The sequence below is a fragment of the Diadema setosum genome, chromosome 6 (genome assembly GCF_964275005.1).
Source record: "Diadema setosum chromosome 6, eeDiaSeto1, whole genome shotgun sequence".
NCBI lineage: Eukaryota > Metazoa > Echinodermata > Echinoidea > Diadematoida > Diadematidae > Diadema > Diadema setosum.
The window spans coordinates 6,042,539-6,058,356 of record NC_092690.1 but is presented as its reverse complement, the minus strand read 5'-3'; the positions used below and the strand labels follow the sequence as shown (position 1 = coordinate 6,058,356).

Sequence of the window (15,818 nt, the reverse complement as noted above, 5' to 3'; positions counted from 1 at the left end):
AACTCTTAGGTTTCATTGTTAAACATAGATTAGTTAGATTGATACATTTTTCACACACACACACACACACACACACACAAAAAAAAAAATGTTTCAACACTTGTACGTTTTACAATCATGAATATTTGAAATTTTCAGGGAGTGACCTAATAATGATCAGTTGCCATGGTAACAACACTAATGACCACCCCTCTTTGTATTTTTTTTTTTGTGTGTGTGTGTGCAAAGAAGCACATTTCAGTCATATCAAGGTGCCACAAAGGGTTTTTGCAGTCAGCTATCCAACCTGTCCATTGACGTCGCCGATTATGTAAGATAATATACTTACACGCACTATACCATACACAATATATATGGGCCTACGCTATACATTCGATTTTTCATTCAAAATGCGCGTCCAGTAAAAATACATCGTCCCATTTAGGATAACATAAAACGAGTTATCTTTCGCCTTATCTTATAATTTCTTTGCTGCATAACATATCAGAACATATATTATATTTCGAAAAAATAAAAACTTTTGAATAGATTGATTTAGGTAGTGTAAAAAAACTTTGAAGTATTGGTAGATTTTACAAAGTACAATTTTGAGTAAATCACGGTTTATATTTCATTGCGCCATATATGTGCGTGTAATATTCTACATTCAAATGTATATTAGTCAGGTTCTAAACTTGAAATGGAAGATAACACATTTCTAGTTTGAAAGGTACTTATCAACCATTACTTATTTCGATAAAAAAATAAAAATCGTGATTTTTGACATTCTTTCAAATTTTGGGCTAAAAAAGACATTTTTTGGCAAAAACGCGCTTGACATCCGGCCGTACGCTAAAATTTAGTATTTTTGCAAGACTTTCAGCTGGGAAACTTAGCATTAACAAATTTTGCCGTCCAAAGTAAAAAAAATCGTCTTGGCTGGCCTACTAATAATCCTAATAAAGTTTAATAACAAATATTTGGAAAAGCGGGGAATATTCGTTGCCTACGCTGTTTCTTTTGTTATATTATATTATCTATATTAATTCACATTAAACTACAAGCTAAGCATTTCAGTGCACTCAACGAATCAGCCCGTCATCATAATATCTCTGTGAGCAAGGAAAGGTACATATATTTGTATATATATATATATATATATATATATATATACAGTTGTATGAATTATTCTTTTTGCTGGTGCGATATATGGTGAAAAGTAAGTTTTGAAATGACGTCCGCTTAAACCTGTCCTATTAAACAGTGCTTTTGTAAAATAAGTCACAACCCGTCTCCCATCAGTACTTCGTTTATGAGACTACACAGATCTCCGGCTCTACAGAACGATTCTACGCAGGTTATTATTTGTCAATATTTCGAATCATGTAATGTCACCATCATAGTCTATGATGCGTACGTTTTCTGCAAACCTGTCAGGGTCAAACAAAGATTCATGCCCTCCTGTTTTGGGGAGGTTTTTTGCCTTTGTCAAGGTAATACATAAACGTGTAAAGCATCGGATTCAGGGAGGAGTTGATAGGAAGAATAAAGATAACACTCCAGGCATAGAGAGTTGTTGGTATGTCGACTGTGTTTGTCTGGCTTAAGATACCCATTAAAATGATGGGCATCCAGCAGGCAAAATCAGTTCCGATCAGAATCGCCATTCTACGAGCCACTTTGATCTCACGTGACCGAGAGGCGGTGTTTTTGGTCGCTTTGCTTGACCGCCTCACTTTAATGAACATGATAATATAGCAAATTGCAATGAAGATGAAAGAAAAAAGGTTAATGCCGATAAACACAACGATTGAGTAAAGCCAAGGAGGACGTTTTGCGTTGTCTAGAGGCAAGAAAGTGACAGTGTAATCCCTACTCCATTCCGATTCCTTCGTTGTAACTAAGACACCAGTTTCACCAGACGTCAAGTGCAGGGGAAGCCCGATGCACACATCAGATTGCCCGTAGAAATCAGGAATCTTTGAGCTATCTATCATCGAGGGGATAGAAATAACCAACACGATGATCCAAGTGACGCTGAGAATGATTCTACACATGCGATGGGTGATTCTCCAACGGCCAAACGGAAAGACAATGCACGTGAATCTATCAAGTGTGATGAGGGAGAGACTGATTACGGATGCTTCACTCGAAAGGAATGCCAGAGAGCCTGCAAACTTGCACACTACCGAATCCCGCCAGAGTGGAGCAGCCAAAAAGTAGTTTGACCCAAAATGAAGGTCTGCCGACGTTATCACTATCATGTACACAGCCATTACACAATCTGCCACAGCGAGGTTTGCTATTAGTTGATTTTGGGCCCTGCTGTCTTGTTCGTGATAAAGACGATAGTATAGCACCCCGCAGTTGCCGATTAGGGCGCTTAACCCCATCAACCAGCCAAACACTCTCAATACACCACTTGGAAAGAGACTACCACAGGTGTCTAGTGGGTTCGATGGAACGGTTGACGTACAGGTGGTGTTCATACGATCCTGGAGTAGGCAGCAGAGGCGTGTATCAGATGTGGATCTATATAGTTGTTAGAGAATTGGAAGAGAGATAGCATAAACATGAAGGGAATCATGAAAAAGTATGCACTGGCGGTAGTATCACTGCGAGCATTCACTCTTCTGTCTATTAACAACGTACAGTACAATGCTGCAAACATTATGCCTCTGCTAACTGTACCACGCTTTCAGTGTTAGATCGTTATCTTTCCAGTAATGCATAATGTATAAATTTAATTGGAATGCCACTGAGTGTGTAACCTATTTCTCTTTTTCGTTAGATTTATATTTTCTATGTTAACGCACGTATGTGAACTATTTTCATATCACATTATTTGGCTTGGTTTTATTAATGAAAAGTAAAGCTGATCTTGTGGAAACATCATGCGTAAAGCGTTATTTATGTCCTGACTTAAACCACGTTATGAATGATGAAACAAAGCGTTGAGCAGTATGAATGCGACAAACCACGTAGGGATCATGACCACATGAATATAATGACATTTTCACACACTTAGAAAAACGTACAAACAGGCAAACTTATTCATGTATGTTCATGGGTATATTTATACATACATGCAATATCATTACATATTGTTTGTTTAGATATATGATTATACAATATATAATAAATGTATAGAAAATATAAGTGCAAAAAATGTATGTTATGATGTTTCAAGTGACACTGCGAGAAAATAGAACCTAATATGAAGGAAGTGTATTCATGTCTTTTGAGACTTTATTAATGCTTGACGACTTGTGTATTCAATTTCATCAAGAGAATTTGAGAGGAACTTGCAAGATCAAACAATCCTTATAGAGCATTGAAGTGATGATGTCATGAGTTGTGTTATAGCTTGGGTCACCATTGCGAGCGTGGTTAGCAACAATAATGTTCAGAAATATTCGGGCCAGGTGAGGTTGTTTAGAACAAGTTTCCATAGCGATGAATGACTGTGTCATCACACTTTGTACTCTATACGGCTCAACACAAATTTGAGAACATGCCGCACGATACTTTTCGTCTGTAAAGGAACACAGGACAAAGTAAATGTGAACGAGTAATAATGATAATTATATCGCTTTGTCTTGTCTTGAAATCATTATTTCTTTCGATTCGATAATCTTAGAGTTCGATAGGATAACTTACTCTCATTCTATTGTGATTTCAAAAATGATAATACATAACTTGATACTAAATATGATCAAGAACAACAAAACACACACACACACACGTACATACGCACTCATGCACCCACACACCTACTCACACGCGCGCACACACACACTCACACATATACACACACATATATATATATATATATATATATATATATATATGAAGAGCTTGCTTCCAAAAGGCGCTAAATCCAATTTTTATCGAACTCCATCTTTCGCATGATTTGAACAGATCTTTGTCATGTGCACATAAGGCACTAAAAATTTAATCAAAATTGTTTGAGGAAATATGAAAAAATCAAGCATGAAATTCACGCTTTCAACCAAAAGGCGCTAAATCCATTTTTGCTTTCAACCAAAAGGCGCTATATCCAATTTCTCTATTCCGGTCTCTGATTGGTCAGAGCACGCCAGCTAGGGGTGCTCTGACCAATGAGAACATGCAACACGTACTATTACATGCAGCGATACTGCACTACATAGTTCAATGGCAATTCTTCACGGTCATGGATCACTACCACTGTTGTCTGTAGTGCTGTACAGAACCATGGCCATCAGTCGAAAGTACATGACAGTTTCATAATGGATGAAAGACCAAAGACTGCCGGTGATCTAAAAAGTGGTACGAAAAGTGGAAAAATGAGGCAGTGTTGAAGAAATGCAAGGCTAAGCAGTGGAAATACAGCTGTGAAAGGTGAGTTTACTTATCTGTACGACACCCAGATTAAGTCAGTCCCATATGTGCGTCTTGGTGTTGGGACCGAGATGGGCATCATACCCTACTTTGAACATGTTGAGTTGAACTATGAGCAACGTAGAATGTCAAATTTGGGTTTTATTACAAATTTTATAATTAATCATTCACTGGGATCAATAATCTGCTGGGGAAAATCGTGAAATGGGCCCCACCATGCACTGGCACCACAAACAGGGCTCGTCGTCGTGCATCAATGTAAATTAGGCCTATGTATTTTGTGTTGGCTACCAGCTAAATGTTTACCTGTACAAGGCTGTAGTGTAACGTTAGAGCTCTAACGTTAGAGCTCTATTAAATGTTAGTACTATATAATAAGTTTTAGTAAATTAAACCTCTTATCTACGGGTTCTGCTCGACGATGCAATACCAAGCAAGGTAAATTTACTACTTAGGCCTATACTTGTAGCTACTACCAGATATTATATAGGGTGGACTTACAACAACAGGGCTGCGTGTGTAAGGTAAACAGGGTAAATTTACCGGTACTTTTCGGCGATGCAATACCAAGCAAGGTAAATTTACCAGTAGGCCTACTACTAACGTATAGGGTGGACTTGCAGCAACAGGGCTGTGTGTGTATAAACAGGGTACTTTTCGGCGATGCAATGCCAAGCAAGGTAAATTACTAATAACGTTACTAACATAGGGTGGACTTACAGCAACAGGGCTGCGTGTGTATAAACATGCGAGCCGCTGTGAACCAATACTGACATGCAGTGGTGGGGCCTATTTAACAAGTATGCCGTTAGTTTAGCGTAGGGTTGTATACCTATGGTAAGAATAATCAAGGGTCATGAGGAAGTCTTTCCAAGGATAGAATGAAGGGTAAAATCGTGAAATCGGCCCCACAGCAGTGTGCTTGCACTCGTGCATTTTTAGCAATTAAGCAAGGTTAGGTTAGGGTTAGGGTTTAAGGTTAGGTTAGGGTTGTACTTATAGTTGAATTGGCTGTTGAATTAGTCGAGGGACATTAGGGAGTCTTTCCAAGAATAAAACATGAACACCAAAGAAAAAAAAAAAACGGGAGAAAGGGAGGAGTATGCTGTGGAAATCAGCCCCGCCTCTGTATCAATTGCTCGTAAACACCGTTTGGTGGGGCAGCATTCACAAGTATTATACTATGGAAGAAAGCCCCAACGCTGTGCTTATGTACCGATGAACGCCACACGGTGGGGCTGAATTCACAAGTATAAACAGGCGAGCCGCTGTAGTATTAGTACTGACATGCAGTGGTGGGGCCTACTTCATGAGTATGCCAAATGAAGTGTATTGCTACATTGTATGCAGTGGAAACTGGTCCTGTTGCTGTATCAACCATGCATATTAAAGTGTCGTTTGGTGGGGCCATATTCCTCAGTATTAGCCCTGTATTGTGCAAGAAAGCACCATATTGAACACCACATGGTGGGGATGTAACAGGTAAGCCGCCGTATTATTTAGTACTGATGATAGAGAGAGAGTGGTGGGGTCCATTTCACAAGTATGTCACCAATTATCTGTTGAAGGAACTGTAATCAATAAATGAAGTTACCTTGACTCATTTTCTCAGTTAAGTTTTCTGTAGATCTACAGCGTGTAACTATTCAAGTCAGTCTATACAGTACTGCTTATGCTGTGTTGCAATGGTAATGACCTGGTTACCTATAAACTTTTCTAACTGTTCGAGTTGGTCTATGCAGCACGAGTGCATTGCCCTGGTAATATAGAATTAGAGCCTGTCTAATATTCACTGATGGATCTTATAATCCTGATATGATTGCATTAGTGTTTTTTTTTTATGGTTATATTAAACATTAAAAAATTATGTTAAAAAATCTGTAAATCAAACTAGTCCCTTTCTTTTTGGTCTTTTAGTAGAGTAAGTGTTGCTCCAAATCACTATGGCTGTCTAGAAGCTATTGAGAAATGTATAAAAATTGGAAGTTTGAGGTTGTGTTTGCTACTCGTGGACAGATATTCTAAGCCAACGGTATTAATTACTTTTGATTGAATTCTCTTATTCTTCAACGCAGCCATGCATCGGTGGGGGCTACGCCCGTCAGCAGCCTGCCAGTGCGGTGCACCAGAACAGACTGCTCAACACATCTTGAGTGAGTGCCCTGATCTCCGCCCTCCTGACAACATGGACCTGACACACCCTACTCCTGAGACTGTAACTTGGCTACAACAACTGAGGGACGTTATTTAGCTGCCGCTGCCTCATACGCAAGAAGAAGAAGAAGCGCACATCGATGACATTTACCATGCCTTATACCAGGAGGGTGACAGGATGCATTCATAGCAGTACATGAAACGCCAAGATTTCGTGAATCAGAGGATTGCGAGAAATCACAGAGCTTATCATTCATTTCTGAGCTCATGCGTACTGAACCAGACAACGGAACCATCACAGTGGTCTTAATCTCATTGAATGCTGAATCAAGCTTTCTTGAGTACGCCGGTAGGTGCAACGTACTTAGAGTGGCTGTGTGTTTTTGACATCATTAAACTTAAGCTGAGAGGAGGAGTAAACATCCCTGGAAAACAACATCAAGGTGATATTGCTTGCATTTAGGCGGTGGACAGGAATTCGGCGAGGGACTAATCAAGTGGCCAGTGCTTTGAATGACTTCCTTGATATTGAATACAGTGGACATCTCTGGCAATGAGGATGAAGCAACAGTGGCCACCAATGATGAACGGAACTCTGACTCGAGCTTATGGCAAGACATTATGATTCCTAGGGCAGGCACTTTAACTAGTTGAGATATTCTGCCATGGACTTGATGGTATGCATTTCATGCGGTAAACCTCCTGTTTTGGCTGTAAATGACTCAATTTTTACTTTTTAGAAATAAACATGGTAAGAAGACAAAAAAAAGACAATGTGATTAACAGCACAGATGCCTAGATGTAGGCCTTATTGCTGTTGACTTACGTATAAACAAAGAGTTTTGTCCACAGATGTGCTTTCATGTGCATCTGTTGCCTTCTTAATAAGTACTACAGTTTTAGCAAATTGACATTTTTTTTTTTAAACAGATGTTTGGGTAGTCCAAATCAAAAAGCCTCCAGCAAAGCCTTGCGATGCTTTCTTAGTATTAATAGGTAAAGCATACAATGTGAGGGCTTATCATAGTGATTTGTTTTCATGTCTGTTGCAGTCAGATTTCTGGATGACAACCTGTATTTTATTTTCACCTGAAGTATACTATCAGTCAACATGATTTCACAATCTCTGCAAGTCCTCACTTTCCTTGAGTCACTGTACCTTCTGTATAGACTTCATGATATTCAGTGCAAAGTGTTATTAGGAGATCAAAGTATTTTATTTGTTGTTGTTGCTGCTGCAGTTGTATTTTGCATGTGTGGAATGTATAATGAATAGGTGTACAGTATGCTGCTATTATGAGTAAAATTAAAAGCAGCATGCTGGGAAAGATTTCACATTTTGATGTGTGCGTGTTTTGGTGCATTTGTGTGTGTATGTGTATGTGGGTGTGTGTTTGGGTGGGTGTGTGTGTGTGTGGGTATGTGTGACTACTGTGATGTAAATTTATGCAGTTCTCTAGTATTTACCTGGATTGTACATTAATGACATTCCCTAATACCAATGTTATTGAACAACTCAAAAGTATTTCTTCCAAAAGGCGCTAAATCCATGATTTCTTCCAAAAGGCGCTATATCCGAAAAAATCTGAAATATAAAAATTCATAAAAAATAAATGGTGTGTGCAGGATTTTTTTAATGTGCATTTTTATTACCTACTGTGATGGCTCTTCCACTAGGAGCATAGAGCTAATGAATAAACAAGCTGTAATATGTGTAATTAAAAAACATCAATTTACTCGAAAGTAGCCGGAATGGATTTAGCGCCTTTTGGTTGCAAGCTCTTCATATATATTTATATATATATATATATATATATGAAGAGTTTGTTTGCAAAAACCGATAAGTCCATTTTTGAAGATTTTGAAGTACAGTCTCTGTCATAAAGTACAAAATAATACCTTTTAAATGATATATTGGTCACTACATATAAAGGTACATTTTTGAAGTTATGGTCAAAAGAAGCAAAAAATTTCTTATTATTTTCTTTATTTTTCTTGACCTTTAATTGCAAATATCCCCCTTTGGCAAATATGGACTTATCGGTTTTTGCAAACAAACACTTTATATGGGTGAAAACATTGAACGATGTACAATTGGCCATTTCTGGACTTTACGATATTCAAACCCTTGTAAAATTGTCACCTGGGGGTGCTTTTCATGGTATTAGGTATCATTTGGTAGGGGAGGGTTGTACCTTTCAGAAAATATACACTTTGTAGTGTTCTTACTGCATTTTCTTACAAAAATAATGCTTTGAAGCTGGAAAAATTGACGAAAGTGCATATTTTGGGAAAAAATTCCAAAATCACACGTCTTAATTTTTGTTCTAATGTAATTCTACAGCTTTGTTTTTCCTTGTGAGTAAGCCCACACACTTCAACTATTTAATCAAGAACTTCTGCCATGAACGTGTTTATTATTTATCTTATCAGGAAAAGTTGAATTCACTTATGTCTGAAAAAGAACGTCTCTGAATGAATTATCTTTTCATCGACGCCAATAATTCAGGATGACTATGAAAACATGTAAGGCCATATTCATTTAGCGTCTTATCCATACTACCATTCTATCAAAATCTGTGAGTGAGCTGTGTGAAATAATCGTGTGGTGGCTCATTAAAGAAAATTATACTGAATAACCATCAGAGATGTTCAGTTGTTTAATGGTGTCATTAATGAAAGTGGATTATGCTTGAGATAAAAAGTGGTTATCAGTATGTCAGTGTTAGCCAGGCGACTATGATGATTGGCAACTTTAGTAGCATACTGTCCACAAAAATGAGTTCGGGTTGAAAACCCGAATTGGCGAATGTCTCTGATCAAAACGAATGTCCCTGATTGAAAGTCTCTGAAGGGATATTCCCTCATCTGACACTTTCGCACTGCATGATACTTTATTTGCGTGCTTATTTTACGCACTGACGAGCCATCCTGGAATCGAGTCAGCACAGTTCAACGACAGATATGCCCACAAATCTTGAAAATGTGAGTACTAACAAAAACTTTCCTGGTGTTTGTGCCGATTTATTAGAATTATTATTCCGTAGATTTGCCAATCAGTATCATTTGCGAAATTATGTATTTTGATTATTGGATTAGAGGTAAATTAAAAAAGGATAGACAGTAAATATGTAAGAATCTGCACGAAGATCAAAGGCCGCACGTCTCTGAAAATTACTGTTTCATGAAATAAAGACATCCACTATACAATTTTATGAGAACATTAAAGTAAATTTATGTCTGGATGGGCTCAGTTAGTATAATAGGAACAAGTAGAACCAAGTTAACACGGGCGTGTTATAATATTAAGAAAAATGAAGCTTCCTGAAAGATGTTGAAAATATGTAAAAGAGTTTCAAATTTAAGATTTTCTGTTGATTGAGCAAGTGTAAACACATTGCCAGGACAGAAACTATGTTTTATGACTAGTAATAGGTCGATAGTCTATGACTATTATGCAGTAGTCACTTTAGTTTACGTATTTTTTGTGAGAGAGGCAGAAATGTAAGAAAAACAGGTTTAGGTCAGAGACGTTCTCTGAACAAATAGGATCTGCTCTCAAACCAATATCAATGACCCACCATGGCGAATTGGTGCCTATGTTTGTAGCACATAGGTTCCTCAATCAAATTACAATGCCAATATCTTGTAAAAATCAAACCCATTAATTACTGATAAGCAAAGGTGTTTACGTCAGAGACGTTACACTGAACGTTTTACACATTTTCAACTACTACAATAAGGAGTAGATCTTTTATTATTCCACAGTATCTGGCCCTCGTATACATACATCCTTCTAGGTAATTTACGCAATCTAAAAACAATGTTGATTTTATAATTTTGATCAGAGACGTTCATTTGTGCGCACATTGTTCTTCCAGTGCATGATGAATTTATTTTGATATCATTTTAACTCTATCTTTTTTTTTCTTACAGCAACATGGGAAGACCGGATGGATTTTAAATGCTCCGAATATTAGAATTTCGTCCTGCTCAGGATCTTTAGGCTCAATCATGTTCATGGAGCCTAAGTTCCAGACAACGGCCGTGGTACTGGCAAGACCGGTCGGACATCTTGGAGGTGCCATCTGTTTACAAAATAGTGACTATCCCTACCCCTGTTTCAGGTAGCAAGCAACGCTGTCGGTACCATGCACTGATTGAGGACGTGGAATACCAAGTGGAGGGGAAATACAATTCAATGTTATAATGCGGACTCTGTTTTTAATGCACATCACTACGTTTGCTTTTGAGCCTGTAAAATCTGAGGCTTACACGCTAAGAAATAAATGTTCAAATTTGCACCTGATTTGTAACAATAGCAGCACACCTGCGGTGCATACTTGCACCCTTAATTGTGCTTAATTGCACCCTTAATTAACTGCAATTGCACCCTTAATTAACTGCCTTTTTGAAGTTTTGCTAATTCCTGTAAACAAGTTCTCGTACAGTTGATAAGAATATGCAAATGAGTGAGCTAACCCTGTCATAACCTCACAATTTTTCATTGATCGTGTACAAAAAATAACGAAAATTCAATTTTTCTGCCTTTGAAATCTGAAACATGATGCTATTCCTGGTTGATTACCTTCAGAATATTAATCAGTTAGATATACCCGGATTTAAGCCTCGGGCATAATTATGTTTGAATGAAAAAACTGAAAATTTCGAAATGTTTACGTTCAAACATTATGTCAAGTTGTGAGGGAATGACAAGCTCAATTTTCCATTAGCACATTGATAATGACCGTTCAAAAACTGTTTCCTGAAAAATTAGCGAAACTTCAAAACGTCATAACTTCCTTATTTTTTCTTGAGCCCGTAAGATTTTATTCTTTCTTATCAGCGGCTGGCTCATATTTGGGCTGAATTTCACTTGTAATTACTCGTTTTCTCTTAGAAGTAAGGTGAGATATTCAAGTGGTATTATTGTTGATGTTTGTAAGCCAAATACATGAGAAAAGGAAAAATACTAGCATCTATGATGAAACAAGAAAACGTCTATTAGAATGTCCCTTTACTTAGTTTCCTCTACAACACTATACTTATGTATCGCCTTCGAGCAGAAAGAAGGATTGATAATCCCCTACCGATGTGACAGGTAAAATGTGATATTGTAATGTTATCATTGCCAACTTCCTGAAAGAGGTTTTCAGTTCATTTTTGGTCAAACGTCTGCTGTACCACACCGTTGATATTCTTTTGAGTTTGGCGTTTACAATTTATATCTGCCATAGTATACAAAAAAGCACAGCGGAATTTGATGTTTCTATAGGATGAGTATAGGTTAATTATAGCTTTCTGAGACGACATCATAACAGTGGCCCAGGTACGGTCCCTAATAAAAATCCGAACTGGCCTGACATACATATACAATCATATTTGAGGTAAAGTGTCAAATTAAAATAGTATTAGTCGATTCGTGTTTACCTTTGTTGTAGATTTGGACTACATTTGAAAGAAAACATATACAATATTGATAGCATGTGGGCACACCTTCGTATACACCGGAAGGTGAAATACAAAGTAGTGGTCATCAGAAACAAAAACAATTCTTGACATGACTAGGTAAATGAATTCTCAATGAATGTGGAATGTTGAGTTACGAGCATCTTTTAAGATAGGGAGTTTGGTGTTTAATTCTAGTGATAACTTACAGCCGAAATGTCCCTGATGGAAAAGCAAATGTCTCTGATATAAACAAATAATTTGGTTAAGGTAGTCAAAATTGCGAGTATTTCATGTAATTTTTATTTGTCTGTCATTCAAAAGTGTTTGTAAGATATGAATAATATAACAAGGACAGGTTTGTTGTTGATTTTTGGTGTAGAAATCGAAATTCCTCTTACAATTTGGAGGTTTGTAGTTACAATCGGTTATTATGAAAAATAATTCAAGTTGAAATTACCATTCTGAATTGTTGACAAAAGATAAACATGTGTTTTATACTAAGAGAATGATGTTGTTTGTTCACAAACCTCGTAATTATGGATCAAAGGACATCGTTTTTATTGTCTATATCTGAGGAACGTCTATGAGTGAAACCTGAACGTCTCTGATCAAAACATGGCTTACTTTCAGCATCTGTAAAGGGCTTTTATGGGGATTTGTCCAAACGAAAAGCACTAAATTCATTATTAATATCTACTGAACATTAACATTTAAACAAATGAGACCCCGGCTATATGTTTTGTTCAAATGAGATGAAAGTGAAGATAAGAATATAAAAATCTCTGCTTAAATGACAAAAACTCCACTTTTACTTTAACTTCCGTGTGTATTAGCTTTTGTAAACTTCACAGGAGGTAAACAATATTTTAGGAATAAATCAACACAGTCTTCGAAAGGATGAACAAGATGAAAATATATTCATTTCCATGTTTTTCTACCCTTCATTTGAATTTTCACTAAAACAATGTTTATTTTAGTCAGAGACGTTCGCCAATATGTCACAGTTCTATCTAGCCTTGAATAAAAACAACACCCTTGGAGATATCCCAGTATAATCGGGTTTCCAAGAAAGCTGATATCAATGACATTTGACTGAGATATATTTATGTCAGTGAGTCACGTTTTTTAATTTTGACCCCTTATTTGCCCAATTGTACATCGTTCAACGTTTTCACCCATATATATATATATATATATATATATATATATATATATACATGCATACAGACGCAACTTCAGTGCGAGGGGCATGCAGTGAGTCACACTTACAGAGCTTTCAAAGACTTCAGAGGAGAAACTGTGTTTCCGTCCACAATTCTGAGTTCCGCTCCTGCTAGAAGTCTAAACATATAAAAAGAATAAAAGACAAAAAAGGTAAACATCCTATTCAACTACCAACGATATGTACTTGGTTTAAGCCGTATTTGCCGTTTACCCGGAATGGGTTTTTAATGAAGATAATGTACATCCATCGTCCTCATAAGGATATTGGCTGTTTCATTAGATCTATCTATATAATTCTGCTCAGTAATTTGAAGATGCATGACTATAAAAGTGTGTATACATTGTTGTTTTGTTTTATATTCCCCAGGAACATGAGAATACTAAATCAATATCGGACACACTGAAAAGTAAAATGTCAAACAAAAGCCATCTAAACGTTAAAGTGGATCTTTTCTTTTGTACAGATAGTATCTGTATTATCATAAAGAAAAAGAAATCCTCATCAAAGTTAAAAGAATGCTTTCGCAGAAATGGAAATAGAGTAAAAAAAAAAAAGAAGTCAGAAAATGCAGCACTGTGCAGGGTACAAGTTAATGCAATCAAGAAAAAAGAAATCTTGAAAATTCTCAAAAAAAAATTTTCTAGCACATTTTCAAGCAACAGGATTTGTTTAGACATTTATCCATCAACGTTTCTGCTGTTTCTTTCTGACATTTTCAACGATTTCTGACAGTTTCAAGCATATTTTGAGTGTCTCTATTAAGAAAAAGGTAAAAACTACTCCCGTTCAAAATTCAGACGTTTACATATTTCGAAGTACTCTTTTGAAGTAAGGTATTTTTACCTGAGGCAGTAAAGAAATAGAATTTTCGAACATTCTAACATAATAATGAAAATGAATGTAGTCATATCTTATTTTGTCCTTGCATAAATCCATATTTTCATTATTACTAACTGCTCATTCATTCTGCTTTGTGGTCTTATATAAACCCTAACATCTCCCTATTCTGCGCTTTAATGTTCATTCATTCGTATTCGCTTTGTCGAATCCATGGACTGTACATAACAATTAAGAATCCATGCTTCTTCTTTTTTTTAACAAGTAAAAATTTGTTGGTGGATGCTTGACGAGGTGATATCGGGACATTTCTGTTTGATTTTAAGGAAACTCACAGGTATTCAAGTCTGGAGAGGTTGACAAATGCATTCGGTTCGACGACTGTGATTGGGTTGTAACTGAGATCCCTGAAAGTGAACGAGTTAAGCACAATAGGAAATGTCAATCAGTATGGCTGCAATTAAAGGTCCTGGTTACCTTTGGGAACAGTGATTTAAATGTTTTTCAAGATACGGCATGTAATGCATATGTGTACGTCTGTTGTATCACAAACCATTCTATCATATAAGATTTTCGCGATAAAGCCTTAAATATGAGGAGGTATTTTTTTTCTCAATAAATCATAACTGTAGATGTTTTAGTCTGGAAGCATTTTTATCATAACTTTTGTTCACATTTGGTATATCTAACAATACTTAATATCAATTTTACCAATTCAAATTTTTACAGTGGGTTGTTTCGATCCCTAACTCACATTTTAACTATCTTAAAGCAGTAATGCTGGGTTTTTGTTTCATCTGCAAATGGTAAATTAAATGAATTGAATAAAAAACATTAACAGCAATGTATGGAGCATTTAAACTTACTTCCCTCCCTTATTCTATGCTCTGCGTATACAGTGCTGACTTGAATACACGCAGATTATGAGGAGTCACTGTCCATCGCCAACAATGGCCTACAAGGAAATACTGATGCATTAATGTATGCGTCCGGTCCGGCAAAGACCGGAAATGACGTATTAAAAGACAATTATTAAAACAAACATTATGCAACTTACAAATAGGTCAACTGCCCCTGTTTCGAGAAGGAATTGGGTAGCAGGCGCTGGATGGTGTTCGTTGACAAATTTCTGCAACGAGAAACCGATACAAGGAAGTGTAATAAACAGTCGTAGCCACACACACACACACAAAATAAATAATAAGGATTGTAACACTTTAGAAGACATAGCCAAATAAACATCCAAATAGGAAAACCGCATACAAACACACGGAACACTGTAACCATATAAAACAGCAATATGCTGCTGGATAACAAGACTACTGCAGTTTGTGCTGCCACATGTGTACAATGAGATAAAATAGTCAATATATTTGTATTTCTTCTCGCAAATTAAAAGAGAGATTGACTTCCCTCTTTAACAAGAAAAGGGAAAATAATATTACCATTATCATACGTCAGTGATGGGTCGAGGAACGTGCATCTTTGTCAAAGAGTTGAATTTTGTAAAATTCTATTTATGTTTTCCTTATTGTTGTACGTATGTGACATTGTGCCCTGTAGTAGTCTTCTAATCCAGCACTGAACGTGTCGATACTTTGAAAATGATAACTTTTAAACAGATTTTCCGAGGTTTCTCCCAAAGTTTCAGGTTTGGCGATTCACTCAAACTGTTTCCCATGGAGTTAGGGTTCAAAATGACTGAGTGTATTACAAAATTGGACTAGGTGTTTAGTGTTCAGGGTGCTTCCTATATATAGAATACCAACTTAAAAGCCCCACCCCCTTT

At 36.7% G+C, this 15,818-nt stretch overlaps 1 protein-coding gene across 1 annotated transcript in view; it reads right to left on the bottom strand.

Annotated features, from left to right (window-relative positions):
• Window positions 1-1,314: 1,314 nt before the first annotated feature.
• LOC140229920 (uncharacterized) overlaps window positions 1,315-15,818 on the bottom strand; it is a 72,426-nt gene continuing 57,922 nt past the window's right edge. The window contains exons 25-28 of the mRNA XM_072310120.1: window positions 15,087-15,158; window positions 14,365-14,436; window positions 13,237-13,308; window positions 1,315-2,511 (exon numbers count right to left, since the gene is read on the bottom strand). Coding sequence (XP_072166221.1) covers window positions 1,431-2,511; window positions 13,237-13,308; window positions 14,365-14,436; window positions 15,087-15,158 — 1,297 coding nt within the window. The 3' untranslated portion in view covers window positions 1,315-1,430. The remainder of the gene's footprint in view (window positions 2,512-13,236; window positions 13,309-14,364; window positions 14,437-15,086; window positions 15,159-15,818) is intronic.